This window comes from Anticarsia gemmatalis, chromosome 15 (assembly GCF_050436995.1).
Source record: "Anticarsia gemmatalis isolate Benzon Research Colony breed Stoneville strain chromosome 15, ilAntGemm2 primary, whole genome shotgun sequence".
In the NCBI taxonomy this organism is placed as follows: Eukaryota; Metazoa; Arthropoda; class Insecta; order Lepidoptera; family Erebidae; genus Anticarsia; species Anticarsia gemmatalis.
The window spans coordinates 720,631-740,030 of NC_134759.1; the positions used below are offsets into that span (position 1 = coordinate 720,631).

Here is a 19,400-nt window from a genome sequence, read left to right on the forward strand (position 1 = left end):
TGACTACTCAAAATTTGTTCCTTCAGGATCCGCTAGGGGCGCTGATAGTGTTTTCATACATTTGTCGACGACCAGCCAGTTGACGATAGTCAATCATAGTCGAAAATAATCGCGCTACACCGGTTAGACAGTTGCACGCAATGTGAACTCACTAGCCGATGTGTGCAATATCATATTGTGTGATCTGTACGTGGCTTAAGACGAAAAACTGTGGAGAAAATACAATATCCTTATGGAAAAACACCAAGTAATGATGGTGATATTGTAGGGAAAATTGTTTGTTTCTTACATTCGAGGGAACGGCTCAGCTAAATGGTAAACGGTTTTCAGTTTTGGATAGCAATCTGTTTGTGATATGGCGTAATGCAGGGTTGTTTCTTTGGTTCTGTTCGCGGTTTTGCTAATGGATTGATGTCAGTCAGAATATTATTTTATTTTTTTATGACGATTTTGGAGAAAACAAGTTTTAGATGTCAATTCCAAAGATGCTAAGAGTCACCACACTGCTTTAAAAGTTTAATATAAAGTAAATTATTTTCTTCTTTCTTTTCTTTTAGAAGCTGAAAAGATTTAATTGTAACTTTTTTATTATGTTGCTGATATATGATCCAAGTACAAAACAGAACAGATAAAGTTTTTTTTTATTTATTTATACTTACAGTATTGGATTAGGTACCGGTCTCCCATCTCATCTGATGGTAAGAGACGATTTCTATGGTTATTTTTATCCTTAATATTTAATCTTAAATAAGTAAATTATAGTTTCAAGCAACAAGGATCTATTGTTTCACAATGTTGTGTAATATTTTATGAGGGGTAACTCAGAATGATTGTCTATGTTTTCCTGATAGATAAAGATAGGCGTTAATTTATCTGATAAGCCCTGGGCATCATATTTATAGACAGTTAAATTGGTCAAATTGAGAGATGTGAACTTTTGCTGATATTAATCGAGTAGCTAAAGCTTACTTTCAGCCTAGACTGACGACCGTAGCGTACATAGGCCGGACGTATGTAATGCATTAATTCATACATACATCATTTCATGTATGTTATAGCATAGGTGTATGAAATTTATCCAGATTTTGCCATTAACAATGTTAGTCCCATGAAATAGGGGGCAAGCCTATTGTCATTTACTGGACACGCTACCAAACTTCGGACTACTTTTGAGAACTTTTACTCCAGTCAGTGGCCACGCCACAGAGGCAGTATGCAGTAAGAAATACGCATGGATCGTGTATACAAGGATTATCGGCCATAAGAAAAACATAAAATAATGATCTTATATTTCTGAATCTTAATTTCTGAAAGGAAACATACTTTTATAAATGTCACAAATTTATAAATTGCTACCTCGCTTCTTAGCAAGTCATCAAATCGCCAGTCATTATCTGATATTTAGTAAAATACCTATCTATTAGTGTATCCTGCAAACGGAACGACTTTGTATGCGTGATGTTTCAAGACGCGTTTATAATAAATACATATATGGCATGGCAATAGTCTCGCCTCCCATTAATGGTATATTTTTAACTCAATAACCTCACAGCCAGTTGCGCTCACCGGTCGGTAAGCGATCACTGGGTTAAACAACCCTTGGCACGCTTATTCTATAGATGGGAGACCGTATGGTGGTATTTGAACTGAGTGTCTCCATGCTTCGGAGAGCTTGTTAAAAGTAAAAAGTTAGTCTACGTGGTTGTCAATTAGAATAACAGTCGCTAAGTCATGTTAAAGGTTTTTCTTAGCTTGAACAACTTTGACACTAGGTTGACCACTAACCATACGATAAAAGTAAAAAATAAAGAACACTTTAAACCCCGCTAAATCTTATTCTTTATACCAAAGTAAACCATTACGCTACCCTCTCTTAATTACTTGTAAAAACTTGTTGGAAGTCTGAAAAAATGGCGGTATATCGAGCAAAGTTCAGTACTTAACACAAACTGTAGCTTAGAACTCGCGTTATCGTGATATGCGGAACCATTTCACTTGTTATTATAAACTCTGGCGGGACTAGCTTTAAACCACGGCTTTGTCCGTTTGAAATTAATCCCGGGATCGAATCTTTTGTGTTTTTTCAGACTACAAACTATCTGTGTACCATATCAAAATCCATTTAGTAGTTCTGGTATTAATGTATAACAAACTACCACCATGACTGTCCTACTTCTGGGTAAAGCTCTCTTTTCAGCAAAAGAGTCAAGTCCACCACGCCATTTGCCGGTTGGGGACTTAGTATTTCTTCAAGAAACGTGGTAGAAAACTCTTAGAGATGCAAGGTTTCACGATGTTTTATTTTACCGTTGAAACAAGCGATGATTATTTCTAATACACACATTTTGAAAAGTGGGAAGTGCAAGCTTGAACCATACAGATATAATTGCCGTTATAGCACTCATTTTTTAAATTGTAGATAAAATAGATTACAACGTAAAAACCCATATAAAAATAGATTATGTATTTATGATTCTACATTAATACACATATTTATCAATAAAGATAACGATGATCATCGACAGCATGACAAGACAGCGGTGACACCTGGTTACTTATATCTTATCGATATCAATTTTATTAATAAAAGAACTTCGATTTCGTCCACGGCTTGGTCTTCTGCTGACTGATGGCTGATTTTCCAGGATAAAAAGTAGCCATTGCGTTAATCCAGATCATAAATAACATAAATATCAAAATCCAAAAGTCTACACAAACGTCCGCACCAAAGGGATATAGGATAATGAACAGTAAATCATGTTTTTTTTTCAAAACATATGTGTTACTAGCTGACCCGCGCACCGCTCGATAGCGGCGATTTTCTTTGCAGTTCTTGATTTTTTTTTTCATTCCATAAATCTCTTTTCCATGTCGTAAAGACACTATTACAAAACAATTAGTCGTATTGATTGAGCCGTTTTTGAGTTTTGCGCTTAGCGACACATTTGACCATTCATTTTTATTGTATATTATGTGCTTATACGAGTATGCAAGAAAAACATTGTGAGACAATAAGTATAATTTAAAGATTATTAATAATACATAAACGAAATCATATAACGCCATAGGATAACCAAATTTTCCGTCCGATAACATTTCACAATAGCTATAGAAGGTACAGTCAGCAATATCATTTCGGCCCATTGTCCCCAATAATTGGCATCGGGAATCGAACCCAGGACCTCGCTAATTGAATTACAATAACGTTATTATTCAGCCGGATCAATGGGTGCTCGGCAGACAAAGGACCTCCTAATGGCGGCTCCTGCCACTGAGATATTAATTTTTTAATGGATTTAAATCGAAATCCTTTGAATTAATGTTACGTTTCCGTGATTTGTTATTACAAAGATATTATTTAAACTACTGTTATGTATGCTTAAGCCGCTCTCTAGCACGATCAGGAGTGTATACACGAGGTCCCGAATTCGATTACCAGCGGGCTTATCACGTATCTCATTTGACAACTAGTGTACGTCAAATTGATGCTCACTATTCAGTACAATGCTGCTTTGACGTAACGTGTTAATCACTTCATTCTAAGGAAGAAAGCAATGTACAGTATAGTGGCTTTCAAATATTTGACAACTGAGATACGTGATAGCCCCCCTAGGGGGCTATCACGTATCTCATTTGACAGTTAGTATACGTCAAATCTATGGTCACTATTCAGTACATTGCTGCTTTGACGTAACGTATTAATCACTATAACCTAAGGAAGAAGACAATGGACAGGATAGTGGCTTTCAAATGGCTGTCAACTGAGATACGTGATAGCCCCCCAGGTCGGTCAAAGTGCTAATGATCTTTTTCTTATTCATTTTAGATTATTCTCAATAATAATCCGGAGATTGGTAACGTGTCCAGTATGTGTCAAAGTGCCCGCTGCCTATTGTAACATGACTAACATCGTAATTGGCGAAACAAGTATATCAAACACCTCTGTCTATACCTTCGGGTTTAACAGGAGTGCGTTGCCATATACCGGGCACCTTACGCTTGAGCTACTATTATTTATTAGTCCAGAAGTTAGAAAAGTCCAGTCCGCATACAAGGCTCTCTTCTAATTATAGGTCCACATATTAAATATGGAAGCCAGTTGCACACGACATTAATGATTACTATATCATGAAATCGTATCAACATTACAACTATTTTTAGTTTCTGTTTCCATGATTTGCACGATTAAAAACTTCTCCGTCATCTAATACAAAACCTTGGAATGATATTAGGGTTAAAAAGAATAATAAATAAAGTCATGGATTCACTTTGCCGTCTATTTAGTTATGATGCTTCTCTCTGACGTTTGTCTGGGGTGTAGGTGTCACCAAACAACTTAAATACAAGTAGGTGTTTTAAAAATCAATCAAACGCGATTCTCTGCCTATGGTTTTATCGAGTTACGAAAATTTAAAAATAATTGCCGTCAATTACAATAAAATACGTTAAACGTACAAAGCGAAATAGCGATAAAATGATAAGTAATTTAGTAATTAAACAATGGATAGATAGGAAATTTAAAAAGTCCTTTAAACAGTAATGGGTTTAATTTTAGTTTTTGAAGGAAGTATTCACAAAAACTGTAAACCGTCAATCCATTTTATGTTTTAATTAAAACAATGTTTACTTCTTCCAAGTTTACAAACCAAAACATTTAACTCAATGGATTTTACCATTGAAACCTCATTACATGACACTGCAACTCACACTTGTCTCGTATATTTTTACAAATCATCCCGCAACTGCCTACATATATACCTACATACATACATACATAATGAAACGTTTATCAACACGTTATCGAACCGGTACATACAACAGTTCATTTCTGTCTCTATACCAGTAGCGCGATTCTCTACAGTCGGTACTGTCGAGTATCGAGAGTTTGACATTTTAAATGTACTGCTAAAATTTGTTTCTACGGAGCCCGCAAGAGGGACTAAACAGATTTCCGTGTAAAATTTCTCGATAGCTAGCCGGTTGTCGGTAGTCGATAGTAGTAGAGAATCTACAGAACACAATGTTCTTAGAAATTATTCTCGCGTTAATTACTATAGGAGTGTCGTGGGTACTGCTAAAATGGAGATATATGAAGACATTCTGGAGAAAGAAAGGAATACCGCATCTACCCGTACATCCTTTATTTGGCAGTATGACGTTTTTGCAGAAAATTAATCCTGTAAGTAATTTTGTGGTTGTTTTATTTTACATACACATCATACGAAAAACTAACTTTAAGAGGATATTTAAAGTTACATAAAATCACGCCTTGTTGCGAAAATGTCACGGGCGTCCACTCGTAAGAGGTCCTATATGCCAAATGTATGGATGTGAATGATTCAAGAGATGTTTGTGGGGTTTGCAGCAAGTGGCGTTATTATATTAGGTCTCTGCCTACCCCTATTGAAAAGAGTTGTACATATGTTGTATAAATATTATCACATTTGAAAATGTGAAATTGATGGAAATAAATTAAAAACAATTTCTGTATCTTGTATTTTTTATGTGAGTTCGATATAATTATACATGATTTGTATTTTATCAAAAACGACGACGATCAATGAACTGTTATTGACCCTACGTTTAATACTTAGATATTATGTAAACAGATCATTATGTAATTATGGCGACACAAAATTCTAGAGTAAGCTATTCTGATTTTTGTTTTATTGTTCTCAATAGTATACCAGAGACTGCTAACGTGCTCGGTATATGGCAATAAGCTTGCCCCTTATTACATGGGACTAACACTGTAAACGGCGAAACATGGGTGTATTTTATACACCTCTGCCTACACCTTTGGGTATAACGGCGGGCGTATGTTTTAGTATGTATTAGCATTATGTATATTTTATTGTATATATTATATTTACGAAAGTTACAAGTTACATAATTTAATAACAAGAAATAAATACCGATGTCCTCAATTTATGCCACTTTGTACAAGTCACGATTCTGAGAAACAGTTTTCCTGTTGTTTTTGTTAATTAATTTATAAAGCATCTTTTAAATTAATAAATTATTTCACCTCAAACTCTGTTGCACTTACAGTGAAGAATTAAAATATATATATATATATATACATATATAACGTAATACGTTTTGATGTTTTAAATTTTTGATTGCAAGTACTCACCTTTTGTAGCAATTTTAAATACTGTATGTGTATGTGAAAAGATAAGCTTAATACATAATATTTGTTCTTCAGTACTTGTCACCGCACTAAAATGCTTTGAATCTGCTAAATCTGCAATCACGCCAATCACGTAATTTTACCAAAATAGTAGGTAAATCAAACCACGCCACTTGCTACGATCCCTAAAAACAAACTAACAAACCTTTTTAACGTAATGTGTTTACAAACATCTATTTATAAACGTAAACAAATGTTTACATTTTAACTGAGTAATTACATGAGACGAGGTGACCTTTTGATGGCAAGTGGTAAAAGCATTCCCTCCCACGCACCTTTGACATTTCAAAGTTATGAGTTTTACGACAATTTTTACTAACATTATTAAAGCGAAACTTTTAGGCTACATTTTTTAACTAATTGCTACAACATTTTGGATATATATTATACGAAAGTAAATAGTGTAATATTGTCCTAGCTGATTTCGGCTACGACGCCGACGGCCAGTTTCATTGAAACCAGCCTCCTCCTACAGTTCCTTTACTCTCATATTCTGGTGGAATGGATAAACCGACACGACCAAAGAGAGGTCAGGCGCAGGACCGACGGCTTTACGTGCTTTCGGGGCACGAAGGTCTACGACCTCAATTTCCTAACTCCAGGGCAATCTCTGAGAATTTTTAACAGAAAAGACTTTGAGAATAGTATTTAATAGTGTAGTACCTATAAAATAAATCGATGTATAACTACGCTGCTACTAACGTGGCCGCCTGTAAACAACTTTTTTTCAATTAAAAAGACAACTCCCGCGCTAAGAATTGCTCTTGTATCGCGGGGACTTTTACAAGCATACAAACAACAGACAAAAAGTAAAACCACACCCGAAACAGATATTTGTAGATGGCAAAAAGAATTGTTCCGTGTGGGAAGCGAACCCACGACCTCCTAACGCAATGGTAGCGGCGTGGCGGATTAAACCACTGCACACTGCGGTGATTACTATGACTTGCTAATATATTTTGCACACGTTGTGTTACTACAAGATGTATATCATTGTTTACATAATTATCTATTGTATCAATTGATATCACTTCAATTTACCACGTGTAATTGTTTTCATATTAGTTTACTTCCGTTTCTATTACCACTTTGTAATCGATAACAAAAGCTAAACATTATAATGCCAAAGAGACTGCTGATTATTAGGTCTCAGGTTCGATTCTCGGGGTAGCAAAGTACAAGTTTATAAAATTCCTAAAATATATTAGAATATTTATAACATCCGACCTGGGAATCGTAGCCAAGACCACAGCAGTCAGATACACTATACACCACGCCACATAACGACAGTCGATAACATTTCAATAAAACTAATCTTAGTAATAGGTCGGGGAAAAAGTCTTTTCGCATTATAGTATGTATGAACTTGTAATAAAATCTTTTCTCTACACAAAAAAGCTCGATATTTGGGTACCTCATTTGTGATTCTTGAAGCCAAAGAAATTTTATTCGAGTTCACATACTATAATGCGAAAAGACTTTTTCCCCGACCTAATATTTCAGATAGTTATAAAACGTAGACCTATCTAAAAATATCTCTCTTCAACGTAGGTTTACCCAATTATCTTCTGTTATAATCAGTAAGCGAACATAAAGATTATTTCCTATCTGTCTTTGCTGTATTTTTATATACTTATTACATTCATAATATATTAATATATAAAGATAATATTATGTACAGCATATCACACATGTATCTTCGAAGGTGTGGGCAGAGGTGTTTTAAATAAACCCACGTTTTGCTATTAACTATGTTAGCCTATAGCCATTTATCGGGCTCGTTAACGAACTCTGTGAAACTTTCGAGCCACATTAATAAAAATTGAAAAAAAAAAACAATTAGCGCTTTGCCCAACCCAGGAAGCGAACCCAAGACTTCGAGATCAACAGTTGGACTCTACTGACACAGAAAAGTCAGAATATTTTATTTCTCATTGATTATATCCCACAAAAAGTATAAAATTTGTCAAAGAAAAAAAGGCAATGAAGCCGCGAACATAACACTAGTTTTGCCATATTAACAGTCTGTGTGTATATATTTTTTGATAAGCTAAAAGTAATTAAACCGATTAAAACCACGCCAAAGTATGATTAATGAGTGTTGCACTGTTGCGTTATTACATAAGCAGAATACTTAAGCCAAAAGACACGTGATTGTCATGTTAATTAAAAAAAAACCTAACTTATAATAATATAAACTTTAACTCACGGGGGTTGTCATGTATCTCAGTTGACGACTATTTGAAAGCCACTACTTATGCTGTACCTTGTAGATATTTTTGTTTCAAAATCAAAATCAACTTTTAACTTTTTATCTTCTCTTAGTTATGATAATAGTGTCTAATGAAACCTGCAAATAAACCGTCTACAGGATATTTTCTATCTATTGATGAAAATCGCGTGAATATTCATGTGCTCTAATTTTCACGCTACAAACAGACCTGGCGAGGAGACTTTAGTTTATAATATTTAGTGATCAAGTTGTATTGTTAAATTGCAGAACATATGGCTAAAAGACATCTACCTGGAATATTCGTCTCCCTACGTCGGTGTGTGGTCGTTCTGGCGTCCAGGGCTCATCGTGAACTGTCCCAACATCACCAGGAACATTGTGGTGAAGGACGCTGACGTCTTTCGCAACAGACTCCTCGGAACTGGGACCAAGGATGAATTGAGCTGTCTTAATTTGTTTACTGTTAATGTAAGTAACTATATCGAAACTATAGATAAATCTCTGCCTGTCACGCTTCTAAGTTTTGCAAAGTGATAAATTATTTATGGAGAAAAATGTTTTTTATAATAAGTTCATTATGGTCTCTTATGACAGGGAACAATTAATGGAATACTATATTCCATTAAAATATTTAGTTTCTTGTGTTTTTCAAAGGACGCAAATAAACTCTTTGGAATGTCTAGGGGGTCAGTAGAAACTTAAGTTCAAGTTTGTGGGGTCATCATCCTTGTCCCTCGGCCGCAATACTGGTAAAGGGGGCGAGACCGGGGTGCAAGGCCTAAAAAAAGTGCGGTTCTTAGAAACAACATTTCGTAAACTATTGAAAGTGTTTGCTAATGTTAAGGACCTCGTCAACAACATTTTCAGAAGTAAGCCATTAACTTCTTTTTCAGGACCCATTATGGACATCTCTCCGTAGACGCCTAACAGCGGTCTTCACGGCATCAAAGTTGAGGGGTTGGCAGGAGCTGTTCCGTAGCAAGACCTCGGACTTGATCCACCGCATCAAGACTGACTCTGAAAATGGCGTCATCATCAATTTGAGGGTAAAATAAGCTTTTCAAATTATGTCTGCTCTCTGTTTTTTCTTAAGTGCACGCTTGGCGTAGTGATTAATGCGGTTACCTTGTCGCAATAACTTAGCCAAACCTGTTCGAAAATATTTGTGTGATAACCACAAATATATGTTTTAAACCTAGATGTAAATTTATCTATGTGTGTATGTATTAAACAGTATATAAATCTGTATTATGTACATAATATATAAGTTACCTGGTTACTATAGTACAAGCATTGCTTAATTTTAAGTCAGACGACCATGTGTGTGTGTCAAAATATTCCTACTGCTGGACTCCCGAACGGGAGAGAGGTATGGTCCAAACATATCAATTTGTAATTATTTATCTGTCTAACTTACCTGTCAGCCTTATATATGTAGGTATAACTCTATATTAAACTAACTCCGAACATAATGAACCAATTTTAATATTTCCAGCCTCTATTCGCGGATTATTCTACCGACATTATTGGAGAGTCTTCGTTTGGCATCAAGTGTGAGTCCACCAGGACCGGCACTGGACATCTGAGAGAGATGACCAAGGATTTCGAGAAATACAGCACGTACCGAGGCATTGAGTGGTCTTCTATATTCTTTGTACCTGAAATGGCTGATATTTTTGGGTAAATATAAGAAAATATATTTTCTAATTAATTTTTCGTGCACGAAAGTAAGTAGCTGTCAACCTAATGTCATAGTTGTTCAAACTTTCCATTAAATGTCTTAACGTCTGCTATTTTCATAGAAAACAGCCGACTTAGGGGTCTTCAGGCGCACGGAGACTCTCAGTCCATATACATATATACCACTATACGGCCACCCATCTATAGGTACAATGACCGCGCCAATAGCTGCTTAATCGGCAAGCGTAATTGGCAATATCAACAATTATAGCCGCATTCAAAATAAAAAAAATAATAATTGCAGTGGTGGAATTTTGACAGTTGTTATCATTTACATTCGCTTGTAACTATTTTATCTATAACCTGTGAAACCGGTCCTTTATGTCTTACCTATTTCAGCTTCACATTCTGGCCGAAGCACACAATGGCATACTTCTCGAAGGTGTTCAAGATGATAGTGCAAGAACGCGGAGGTTACGACAAGGAGACAGATGGAAAGAAAGACTTATTAGATGCTCTGCTCAAGATGAGACAAGATGCTTTGAAAGATAATCAGAGTAAGTTTACTGGAGTCTTCGTTGTCTTGTCCTTATCCCACGATAAGTAGCGTTGGCTCACCATGTTGTCATCACGTTTTGCCATTAATTACTCTTGTAAAAGGGGAGGAGCCATACCCAGTATATTGCCATTTACTGGGCACGGCACTTTATGTAGATTATGACCAAGAATACTGTGCATAACACGGAAATCAAACCTGAGACCTTTCGATCAGCAGTTGAACACTACCGACCGCATTAACTAACTTCATAAATCACACCTTTTTCCTATAGGGGTTTGCAAGGACCAACGAACGCCACTTGGTACGATCCTTACAAACTTCCCTTGCCTCATTCACATCCATACATCTTGTCAACTGAATATATTATGTTTCAGATATGGAGGAGGTGATCTTAATATCAAACGCTCTCATCTTCCTGCAGGGAGGATACGACACTACATCTGCAACACTGACTTATCTCACTTACGAGTTGGCCTACCACCCTGAAGTCCAGGTAATTAATTCAATGACGCAGTAGAAACATAATTTTCATTATTACGTCCGCTCCGGACCAATATTCTTTGGCTAGTTTCATTCAAATTTGTCAACCGTGCAGTAACGCAATTCTCTACATTCGATACTATCGAGTGTCGAGACTTTGACATTTAAATCGTGCTGCCGAAATAGTTCCTACGGAGCCCGCGAGAGGCGCTGAACAGATTTCCGTGCACAATTTCTCGATAGTTAGCCGGTGGTCGGTAGTCGATAGTAGTATATAGCGCTCTATAATAGAGCTACTGGACTTTGTTTATAGTGTCCAAGAGTGTGCACAATATACAGGTACACTCTTTATTCCGTCACTGTCATAGTCCGATGGGTCGTTAAGCGACACCGTCTGTGAGAGGATAGGCGCCCAGTGCGGGAGTTGTTTTTTTTTTCAAGGAAAAACCTACTCCAATTATATTATATAATACTAGCTGACCCGCGCAACTTCGCTTGCGTCACATAAGAGAGAATTTTCCCGGGAAATGCGTCATTTTCCCGGGGTAAAAAGTAGCCTATGTCCTTTCTCGGGTATCAAAATATCTCCATACCAAATTTCATGCAAATTGGTTCAGTACTTTAGGCGTGATTGAGTAGCAGACAGACAGACAGACAGACAGACAGAGAGACAGACAGACAGACAGACAGAGTTACTTTCGCATTTATAATATTAGTATGGATGATATTATAATACTTTTAACACATTAATGTAGTTCCCGCCCGACCTTGCATTTGTAAGCTGATAATAATATGTTTTGTCTCAAATCGTTTTCGGTTCAATAAAAATGTGAAGACTACAATCTACGTCAAGTTGATTACATTTTATAATTAAAACGTGTTTCGTAAGTCCAACCATATTTATATCTTTAAGCACGTGCATAATATCACGCCTGTTAAAACAAAAGGTCAGATGTGTATAAAATACACCCTAGTTTCGCCATTAACAATATTAGTCTTATGTAATAGGGGGCGCGCTTATTACCATTTACCGGGCAGTATAAAAACAATTTCAATTATTCTTTACCCCACCCAGGAATCGAGCCCGAGCCCTCATGATCAACAGACCGCGCCACATTTGCGCTCTTTAGGGTTTTTGTTCTTAATGCGGCTATTGAACACAAATAGACAATCCAAAACGGATTCTTTTGAAAATATTATAGATTTTGTTGAAGGATGTTTGAGGAATTGGGGCGGCTATCACGTATCTCAGTTGACAGCTAGTGTCTGTCAAATTGGTGGTCACTATTCAGTACATTGTTGCTTTGACGTAACATGTTAATCACTATAATCTAGGGGAGAAAACAGTGTACAGCATTGGCTTTCAAATATTTATCAACTGAGATACGTGACAACTCCCCGGTCCTAGAATGTAGACGATAATGTTAATTAGATTATAATTTATTTTTATAGCAAAGACTGTACGAGGAAATAGTTGAAGCTAGAAGCAACTTGGAAACGGATGAGTTTGACGCAAATGATTTAGCCGAACTACCCTACTTCAATGCTGTACTTAAAGGTATATATTATTCATTATCCTACTATTATTATAAATGTGAAAGTTTGTGAGTATGTATGTATGGATGTTTGTTACTCTTTCACGCAAATACTACTTAATCGATTACGATGAAATTCGATATGTAGGTAACTGAAGACCCAGAATAATACATATGATACTTTTTATCCCGGAGTTCCAGCTAACGTTGAGCAACGTGTTTCAGATAAATGGCGAGACGTCTGAAGAATAATAACACCGTCTTTTCATTTTTCAGAAACTATGCGAAAATACCCAATCATGGGCTGGCTGGACCGCTTAGCTTTAAAAGACTATCGTATTGATGAAAAGCTGACTGTCCCTGCTGGTACCGTGGTGTTCATCAACGTGAACGGCATGCACCATGACCCCAAGCTGTTCCCTGACCCCAATGAGTTCAGACCTGAACGATTCTTGCCGGAGAACGAGAAAAATATCATTCCTTATACTTATTTGCCGTTCGGTGATGGACCAAGGTCTTGTATTGGTAAGTGTAATATTCTTTCCTTCTCCTTATCACACGTTACGAGTTCTCGGCACATGGTTCCTCTCAAAAACATGCTGCAAACGGGGTTTGACTGATGTCTTTACACCCGCCCGCCTCTTGGGTTGAAAAAAATAACTAAAACTTTCGCGTTGCATGTTTTTTTCTTATTAAGTCAGTAGATGAGACGCTCTTCCCTTTAAGTTTATTTATTCAAAAGCGTTTAAACTCATTAAAAAAACGCTATTGCATAGATAAACTACCTAAATGTACTCAGAAACTGGGGATTAGCCAGTTGCGCTTACGGGTCGGTAAACGATCTGTGGGTTAGGCAAACGATGACGCGGTCATTCCATAGATGGGTGACCGCATAGTGATTCTAAAGTTTAGCATCTCCGTTCTATGGAGAGCACGCCAATCATTGATACCATCTATTGTCCATTAAGATAACAGTTATTCAGACTTGAACAACTTTGACACTAGGTTGACCAAAAACTGTGCTATAAAATAGTAATTCTAGTACCATAATAGTTTGTACGCCATAAAAGTCGCCTAGAGGAACGAAACGATCCATGATGCTCGTGCACCTCCAGTTGGCATCATGCCACGGCTCAATTGATTTGAACACAACTTGCTAAGCCGTGCTATATTGCTATCTATGTCCATGTAGCTAGTTATAACGAACAAATACTCTGGTTTTTGATAAATAGAAAACAACTACAAGATATAAATTATTTTTTAGAAAATATTGAACACGTTGAATTATTTTCTTATAAAAATTTGGCGGACTTGTCTGAAATACAGAAACGTTTCGTTATTTAAAATATTAGTTCCATGTATGAAGAGGCGAGGCTCACTTCCTAACTCCAGGCTCTCTCTAAGGATTTCTTGACAGAAAAACTCAGAAAAGACCTTCGGGCTAGACCCAGAATTCAAACCTGAGACCTCTGCTGTACACTACCGACCGCACTACAATAAACAGTTAACCCCAAACACATAATATTTATCATTTATGTATGTATATGTTACTGTAAAAGCCCGAACTTTGGTATATCCTAAGATTTTCCGGTAAAACCTAAGATTTACCAACTCTCAATGGTAAAAGTCCGAACGTTCTTTTATTTCGAACTTTTACCACCATTTAATTGGCAAATCTTAGGATTTACATAACGACACGGTAAAAGTTGATTATCATGTGTTTGAGCCGTAATATAATGATATTGCTAGGGATATAATTATATGCCGTAATATAGTTATAATGAAAGTTTGAAGATGTCGCCGGAGCCCCGCTTCGCGGGGCTCCTCCTTCTGGGTGGTTTAAAAAAAAATAACCACGAAGACTGAGGTGGGAGCTTCGCTTCGCTCGCTCCCACCTCAGCCTTCTAACCTAACCTACCCATGTCGGTTTGCCCAAAACTCCTTCTTTATAACTATAAAATTATTTTATATTAGCTACATTTACCTGCCCCTGAGGTATATCCTAAGATTTACCAAGTGAATAGGGGTAAAAGTTCGAAATAAAAGAATTGTTCGGACTTTTACCATTAAGAGTTGGTAAATCTTAGGATATACCGGAAAATCTTAGGATTTACCACAGTCCGGGCTTTTACAGTAACATATATACGACAAAACATCACAACAAATCGCGACAATAATTTTTAAATAATGCCACACGTGCCATCTTTGAAGATCCAACCATCCATTTACTTCCGGAAAATTACAGTCAATTAATTAAAAGGCATTTTCGACCCCCAACCTTGGGTGTTTGAAAGCAAAGTTTTGTCAGAGAGGAAATCAAATCAAGTTCAATTCTAATTGTTGATTGTTGTGGACGCACTGACAGATTGGCTAAACGTTCAACTAAATATTTATTGTGATGTTTAGGCCATTTTAATGTCAAAGAGAATCGTTTATCAAATGGAATGAAATGTTAATTAATTAACTCTTTAAGAAACAAGATTGTTTCTGAGGAAAATGGCCTTTTAAATCACTGTTTACGTTGTTTAATGTACATGAACAGATATTAGAAAACATCTTATAATGGGGTAATTTTCTAGTACTATCTACAACCGACGAACTATCGAATTTGCTATATAAAAACGTGATCAACGCCTCTAGCGGTTGCCCTAGGAACTATTTTTTAGTAAATATTTACTGTCAAGCTCTGGATACTTGATAGTACCGACTGTAGAGATAGAGTTTTCGCAATAATAAAAAATATAAACCCGGCTTATGAGGGAGGATAAATAAATAAATAAGCCTAACAACATACTTTTGAGGGAAAAATGTTCCTTGTCTCAATATCAAAACATTCTAAAGTTTAATAATCATAAAACAACTAACGTCATTCTTGTATTCATTGTTAATTGATCTATAAATGTATGTATTTATAAGTAAATAAGTAGGTATGTTTATCAGTTATCTGGTAACCATAGTACAAGCTCTTTGTTTGGAATCAAATGACCGTGTGTGATTAATTGTCCTATGATATTTATTAAAAATGTTTTGTCATTTCAGGTAAACGTTTCGCCCAGTTCTCTCTGAGGTTTGCCTTAGCAGCTATTAGCACAAACTTCATAATAAAACCACTGAAAGACTCTCCAGTGCCAAACGATGTGCCTGTTGAGACTAAAGGACTCTTCTACTTGCCTTCTATAGATGTATCTGTGGAGTTTGTTCCTAGGAACTGAAAGAAGAATTACTAATGGCCAAATTGTAGATGCGCGTACAAAATTGAATGTGTTAGGCTTCATTTCATGTTCGGCACGCAGCCTTTATGTTACGCTTGCGATGTTTTTTATAAAGTAATAAAACTTTAATATTTATAAATATTCTTTTTTTTTAAGACAACTCCCGCACTAAGATTTTCTCTTGTGTCGCGGGGACTTTTGCAAACATACAAACATCGAACACAAAGTATAACCAGACCCGAAACAAGGATTTATTGATCGCACAAATAATTGTTCCATGTGGGAATCGACGTCGGGAGGTCGTCCGACGTATAATGGTAGCGGCGTAGCGACCTAAACCACTGCACCACGGAGGCAGTAAACTATCTTTCTGCCTATATATTTGCAAGATTTATGTTGAATTATATGTATTTCCTAAATAAGATAGTTGTATGAAACCAGCCATCGTCAGCTGCATAAGCCGCAGGTACGAACGTTTTATTAAATAGACAAGTTGTCTTTTATAAAAACAGCCAACATGTCCCTTTCAAGCAAAACATACGTAATATTTAAGAAAACACATCTACCAAGTTAAATACATCAAAATTCTGTCCACCAACCGCGTTGATTAAGGTCTGAGCCCAAACTGAAGCAAACAAAGGACTCACGCTTAAAAAATACCCTCACGTTTTCAAAAAAGAAACCCTTTTGTATTTTTCAAAATTATAATAGTAACTGGGTTATTTTGACGAGACAAACAGGGTATTTGTCAAGCAAACCCTGGCGTTAATTAATAATTATCTGGCAGGGTTGAGAGGTATAGCCGTTAAGAATACTAATTCCGTTGATTCCGAAATGTTTGTTTCAACTAAATGTCGAATCAAACGGGCTTGGGACCGTTTATGGGAATCGAGTTTTGTTTTACCCTGATTGAGTTAAGGGGAAATGGTTTATAACAAGGAGGGTTAATAATAAATTGATGGTAAAATGGAAGTCGAATTATTGTGTTTGATAATTGCGTAAAGAAATACACAGCTTTGGTGTACTTTTTCAGAAAGAAAAGATTTTTAAAAAATTCGTACAACGGATACAAAGTACAAGCAAACACGAAACAACTATCTTTGGATCACACAGATATCTGTTACTCATGGGAAACGAACCCACGACCTTCCGACTCACTGTGTCACGGAGACTATTGACAACACAGAACGTCACCTGCTACATCTCTACAAACTTATTTTGCTTCAATCATAGTAATAATATACACCCTGTCACCACCGTGTTGGACCACCGCCGTTTACAAATACTACGCACCTGACTTTACTGTAGGACATCACCTATATGATCTGTGTGTGTTTGTTATGTTTGTAAGTATAATTAGAATAATGACTCGTTGATTATGTTAAAAACAGCAATTTTAAACATCCTTAAGATACATACACATGCATTACATCACAACGTTCGCAACAAAAGGTCTAGACAGGTGTGAATGAAATTAAGACACCTTTTTTTTGTAGGGTTAAGGTTTATCAAATAGGTACACCCGCATTTTAGTGTCAGTCTTATGTAACATAATTGGCAAATACTAGGCACGTTACAACACTCCGGGAAGGGCTACCATTGGGAATAATGAAAAAAAAAATCTGAAAAGCCGATAAACAGTCGGATAGACCTTCAACTGACATGAGCAGTCAACAAAACAATCAACGGATAATTTAAAACATCTCTGACACGTTATATCTTTTCAAAAATCTTTAAGATTCATAGTGTCGTTACGTCAAAAGCTACCCTACTAAATTCAGACTGTAGTGTCGTACTGCGCAATTTGGTACGAAGACGAGCGAATCCCCGAAATATGTGTCTCCTAGATTTGTCCGGCAATTAATCAGAATTAACAACGCTATCTGTCTGTGAGGCTTAAAGGCACGGCCGACATCTCAGGCTTACTACTGTGTCGCCTAGTTAAACGACAAGCTGAATAATTTAGCTACAGCCTTCTTGAGATTAGATGATGCCAGTTGATTTAGCCAGTTGTTGTTGCGTTTGGAACGCTTTTTAGAGCTTGGCTAATTTGCCCTTTTTTTGGGATAGTGATAATATTATATATATCAATAATGTATTTTATTATCGTTATTAAATGTGTGTTAGTCGAAATTAAATAGTCTAAGCAAGCAGGGACTTTAGAATGTTATTAACAAATCGATAAATTTTTGAGACTATGTATTACAATAAATTTCCGTGCTTTAGCGGTAAAGGAAGACATTGCTGTGGGATTATCTACAATCGCACCATAGAGTATCGGTAGTTTTACATTAAAAACGTACTTAAAAATTTTATCCCTACGGCAGCCCTTAGAGGAGCTCATCAAATTGTAACATAATTTGTCATTTATAATTTTAGTCTCATATGACACGGGGCGAGTCTGTGAGCATAATATATGTAGCCCGGTGTTTGGTAATGTGACCAACATTACCAAACACCGGGCTACATTTTCCTTCTAAAATAGAAAAAACACATTGCCCAACTCAGGTATTGAACTCGAAACCTCAGCACGGCAGTCACACTACCGACCACAGAAGCAGTCTTCTAGTTTCTCATAATATACAAAAAATCATGACACCAGCTGTATCACATTCTTTTCTAATCCACTCGACCGATCTGCAACTTAAAGTACTGATCAATATAACACATAATATACTATGACCTACCGTTAATAGAATGTTAGGGATCATTATCTCACACATAAAGCTTTCGGAAGATCATAAAAAGACGCCATCCCTTTATCTTAGCGATTAAGCTCAAATGTGTAGTGTGGGACGAAAATAAATAGCAGTTATTTTAAGCTGTAAATAATAACGGCTGTTATGTTATTAAGACTAAACGATTGCAAGATATTTTTTTATTTTTATTATATTGCGGCCCGCTTCTAATAACACAGGTTAACTTTAACAAATTAAATTGCCTTAAAGTTAACCTTAACTCGAGAATCGGTCTACCTCTTGGTGAGAATGCCGTGAAAAATTGTTTAGTATATTTCCAGTTTGTCGCGAACAAACAGACGGGTAAACACAAGGGATGACTCTATTTTATAAGTATAGTGATGAAGAAGGAGATAATTTAAATCAATAGATCTCTACTACACGTTAAAGAAGAAATCCGAAACGTAATTAAGATATACCTATTTATTTGTTGCTGGAAACGCAGATAAAATATTTTTTTAGGATTTTGTTTATAAAACAAGCTACTAGCCGCTTTTAAGATATTATAATTGATCATACCGGTTGGTTATGACTATAAAATTATCATAGGTAGTTTTCTAACTCAATATTAATATTCACGTTTAATATTTTACGCTGTTATTATGTTATATTACACAAATTACAAATAATTGTATCGTTATTATAATTTGCATAGCATTTTTGCAGTTATTTTCCACTCTTTATTATATTATAAGACGCAAGACGTAGTTCAAGCAAAAACAAAACTGGTTCTATTCAAATCCTGTTAATATAAAAGTGAGAGTTTGTCA

The 19,400-nt window shown here is 36.1% G+C and overlaps 1 protein-coding gene across 1 annotated transcript; it reads left to right on the forward strand.

The window, feature by feature from the left end:
* Positions 1-4,807: 4,807 nt before the first annotated feature.
* On the forward strand, positions 4,808-16,022 carry LOC142979076 (cytochrome P450 6k1-like). Its single transcript, XM_076123836.1, has 9 exons — positions 4,808-5,179; positions 8,694-8,894; positions 9,320-9,472; positions 9,922-10,106; positions 10,506-10,663; positions 11,040-11,158; positions 12,598-12,703; positions 12,957-13,205; positions 15,720-16,022. The coding sequence occupies exons 1-9, from the start codon at positions 5,021-5,023 to the stop codon at positions 15,890-15,892; spliced, it is 1,503 nt and encodes a 500-aa protein (XP_075979951.1). The 5' UTR covers positions 4,808-5,020; the 3' UTR covers positions 15,893-16,022.
* The last annotated feature ends 3,378 nt before the right edge of the window (positions 16,023-19,400 follow it).

What these genes read in the sequence shown, in the direction of transcription:
- LOC142979076 (XM_076123836.1), top strand. Translation starts at nt 5,021, where the DNA reads ATGTTCTTAGAAATTATTCTCGCGTTAATTACTATAGGAGTGTCGTGG. An exon ending in TGCTTTGAAAGATAATCAGA is followed by an intron (nt 10,664 to 11,039) that starts GTAAGTTTACTG and finishes ATTATGTTTCAG; the next exon opens with ATATGGAGGAGGTGATCTTA. An exon ending in CCTACCACCCTGAAGTCCAG is followed by an intron (nt 11,159 to 12,597) that starts GTAATTAATTCA and finishes TTATTTTTATAG; the next exon opens with CAAAGACTGTACGAGGAAAT.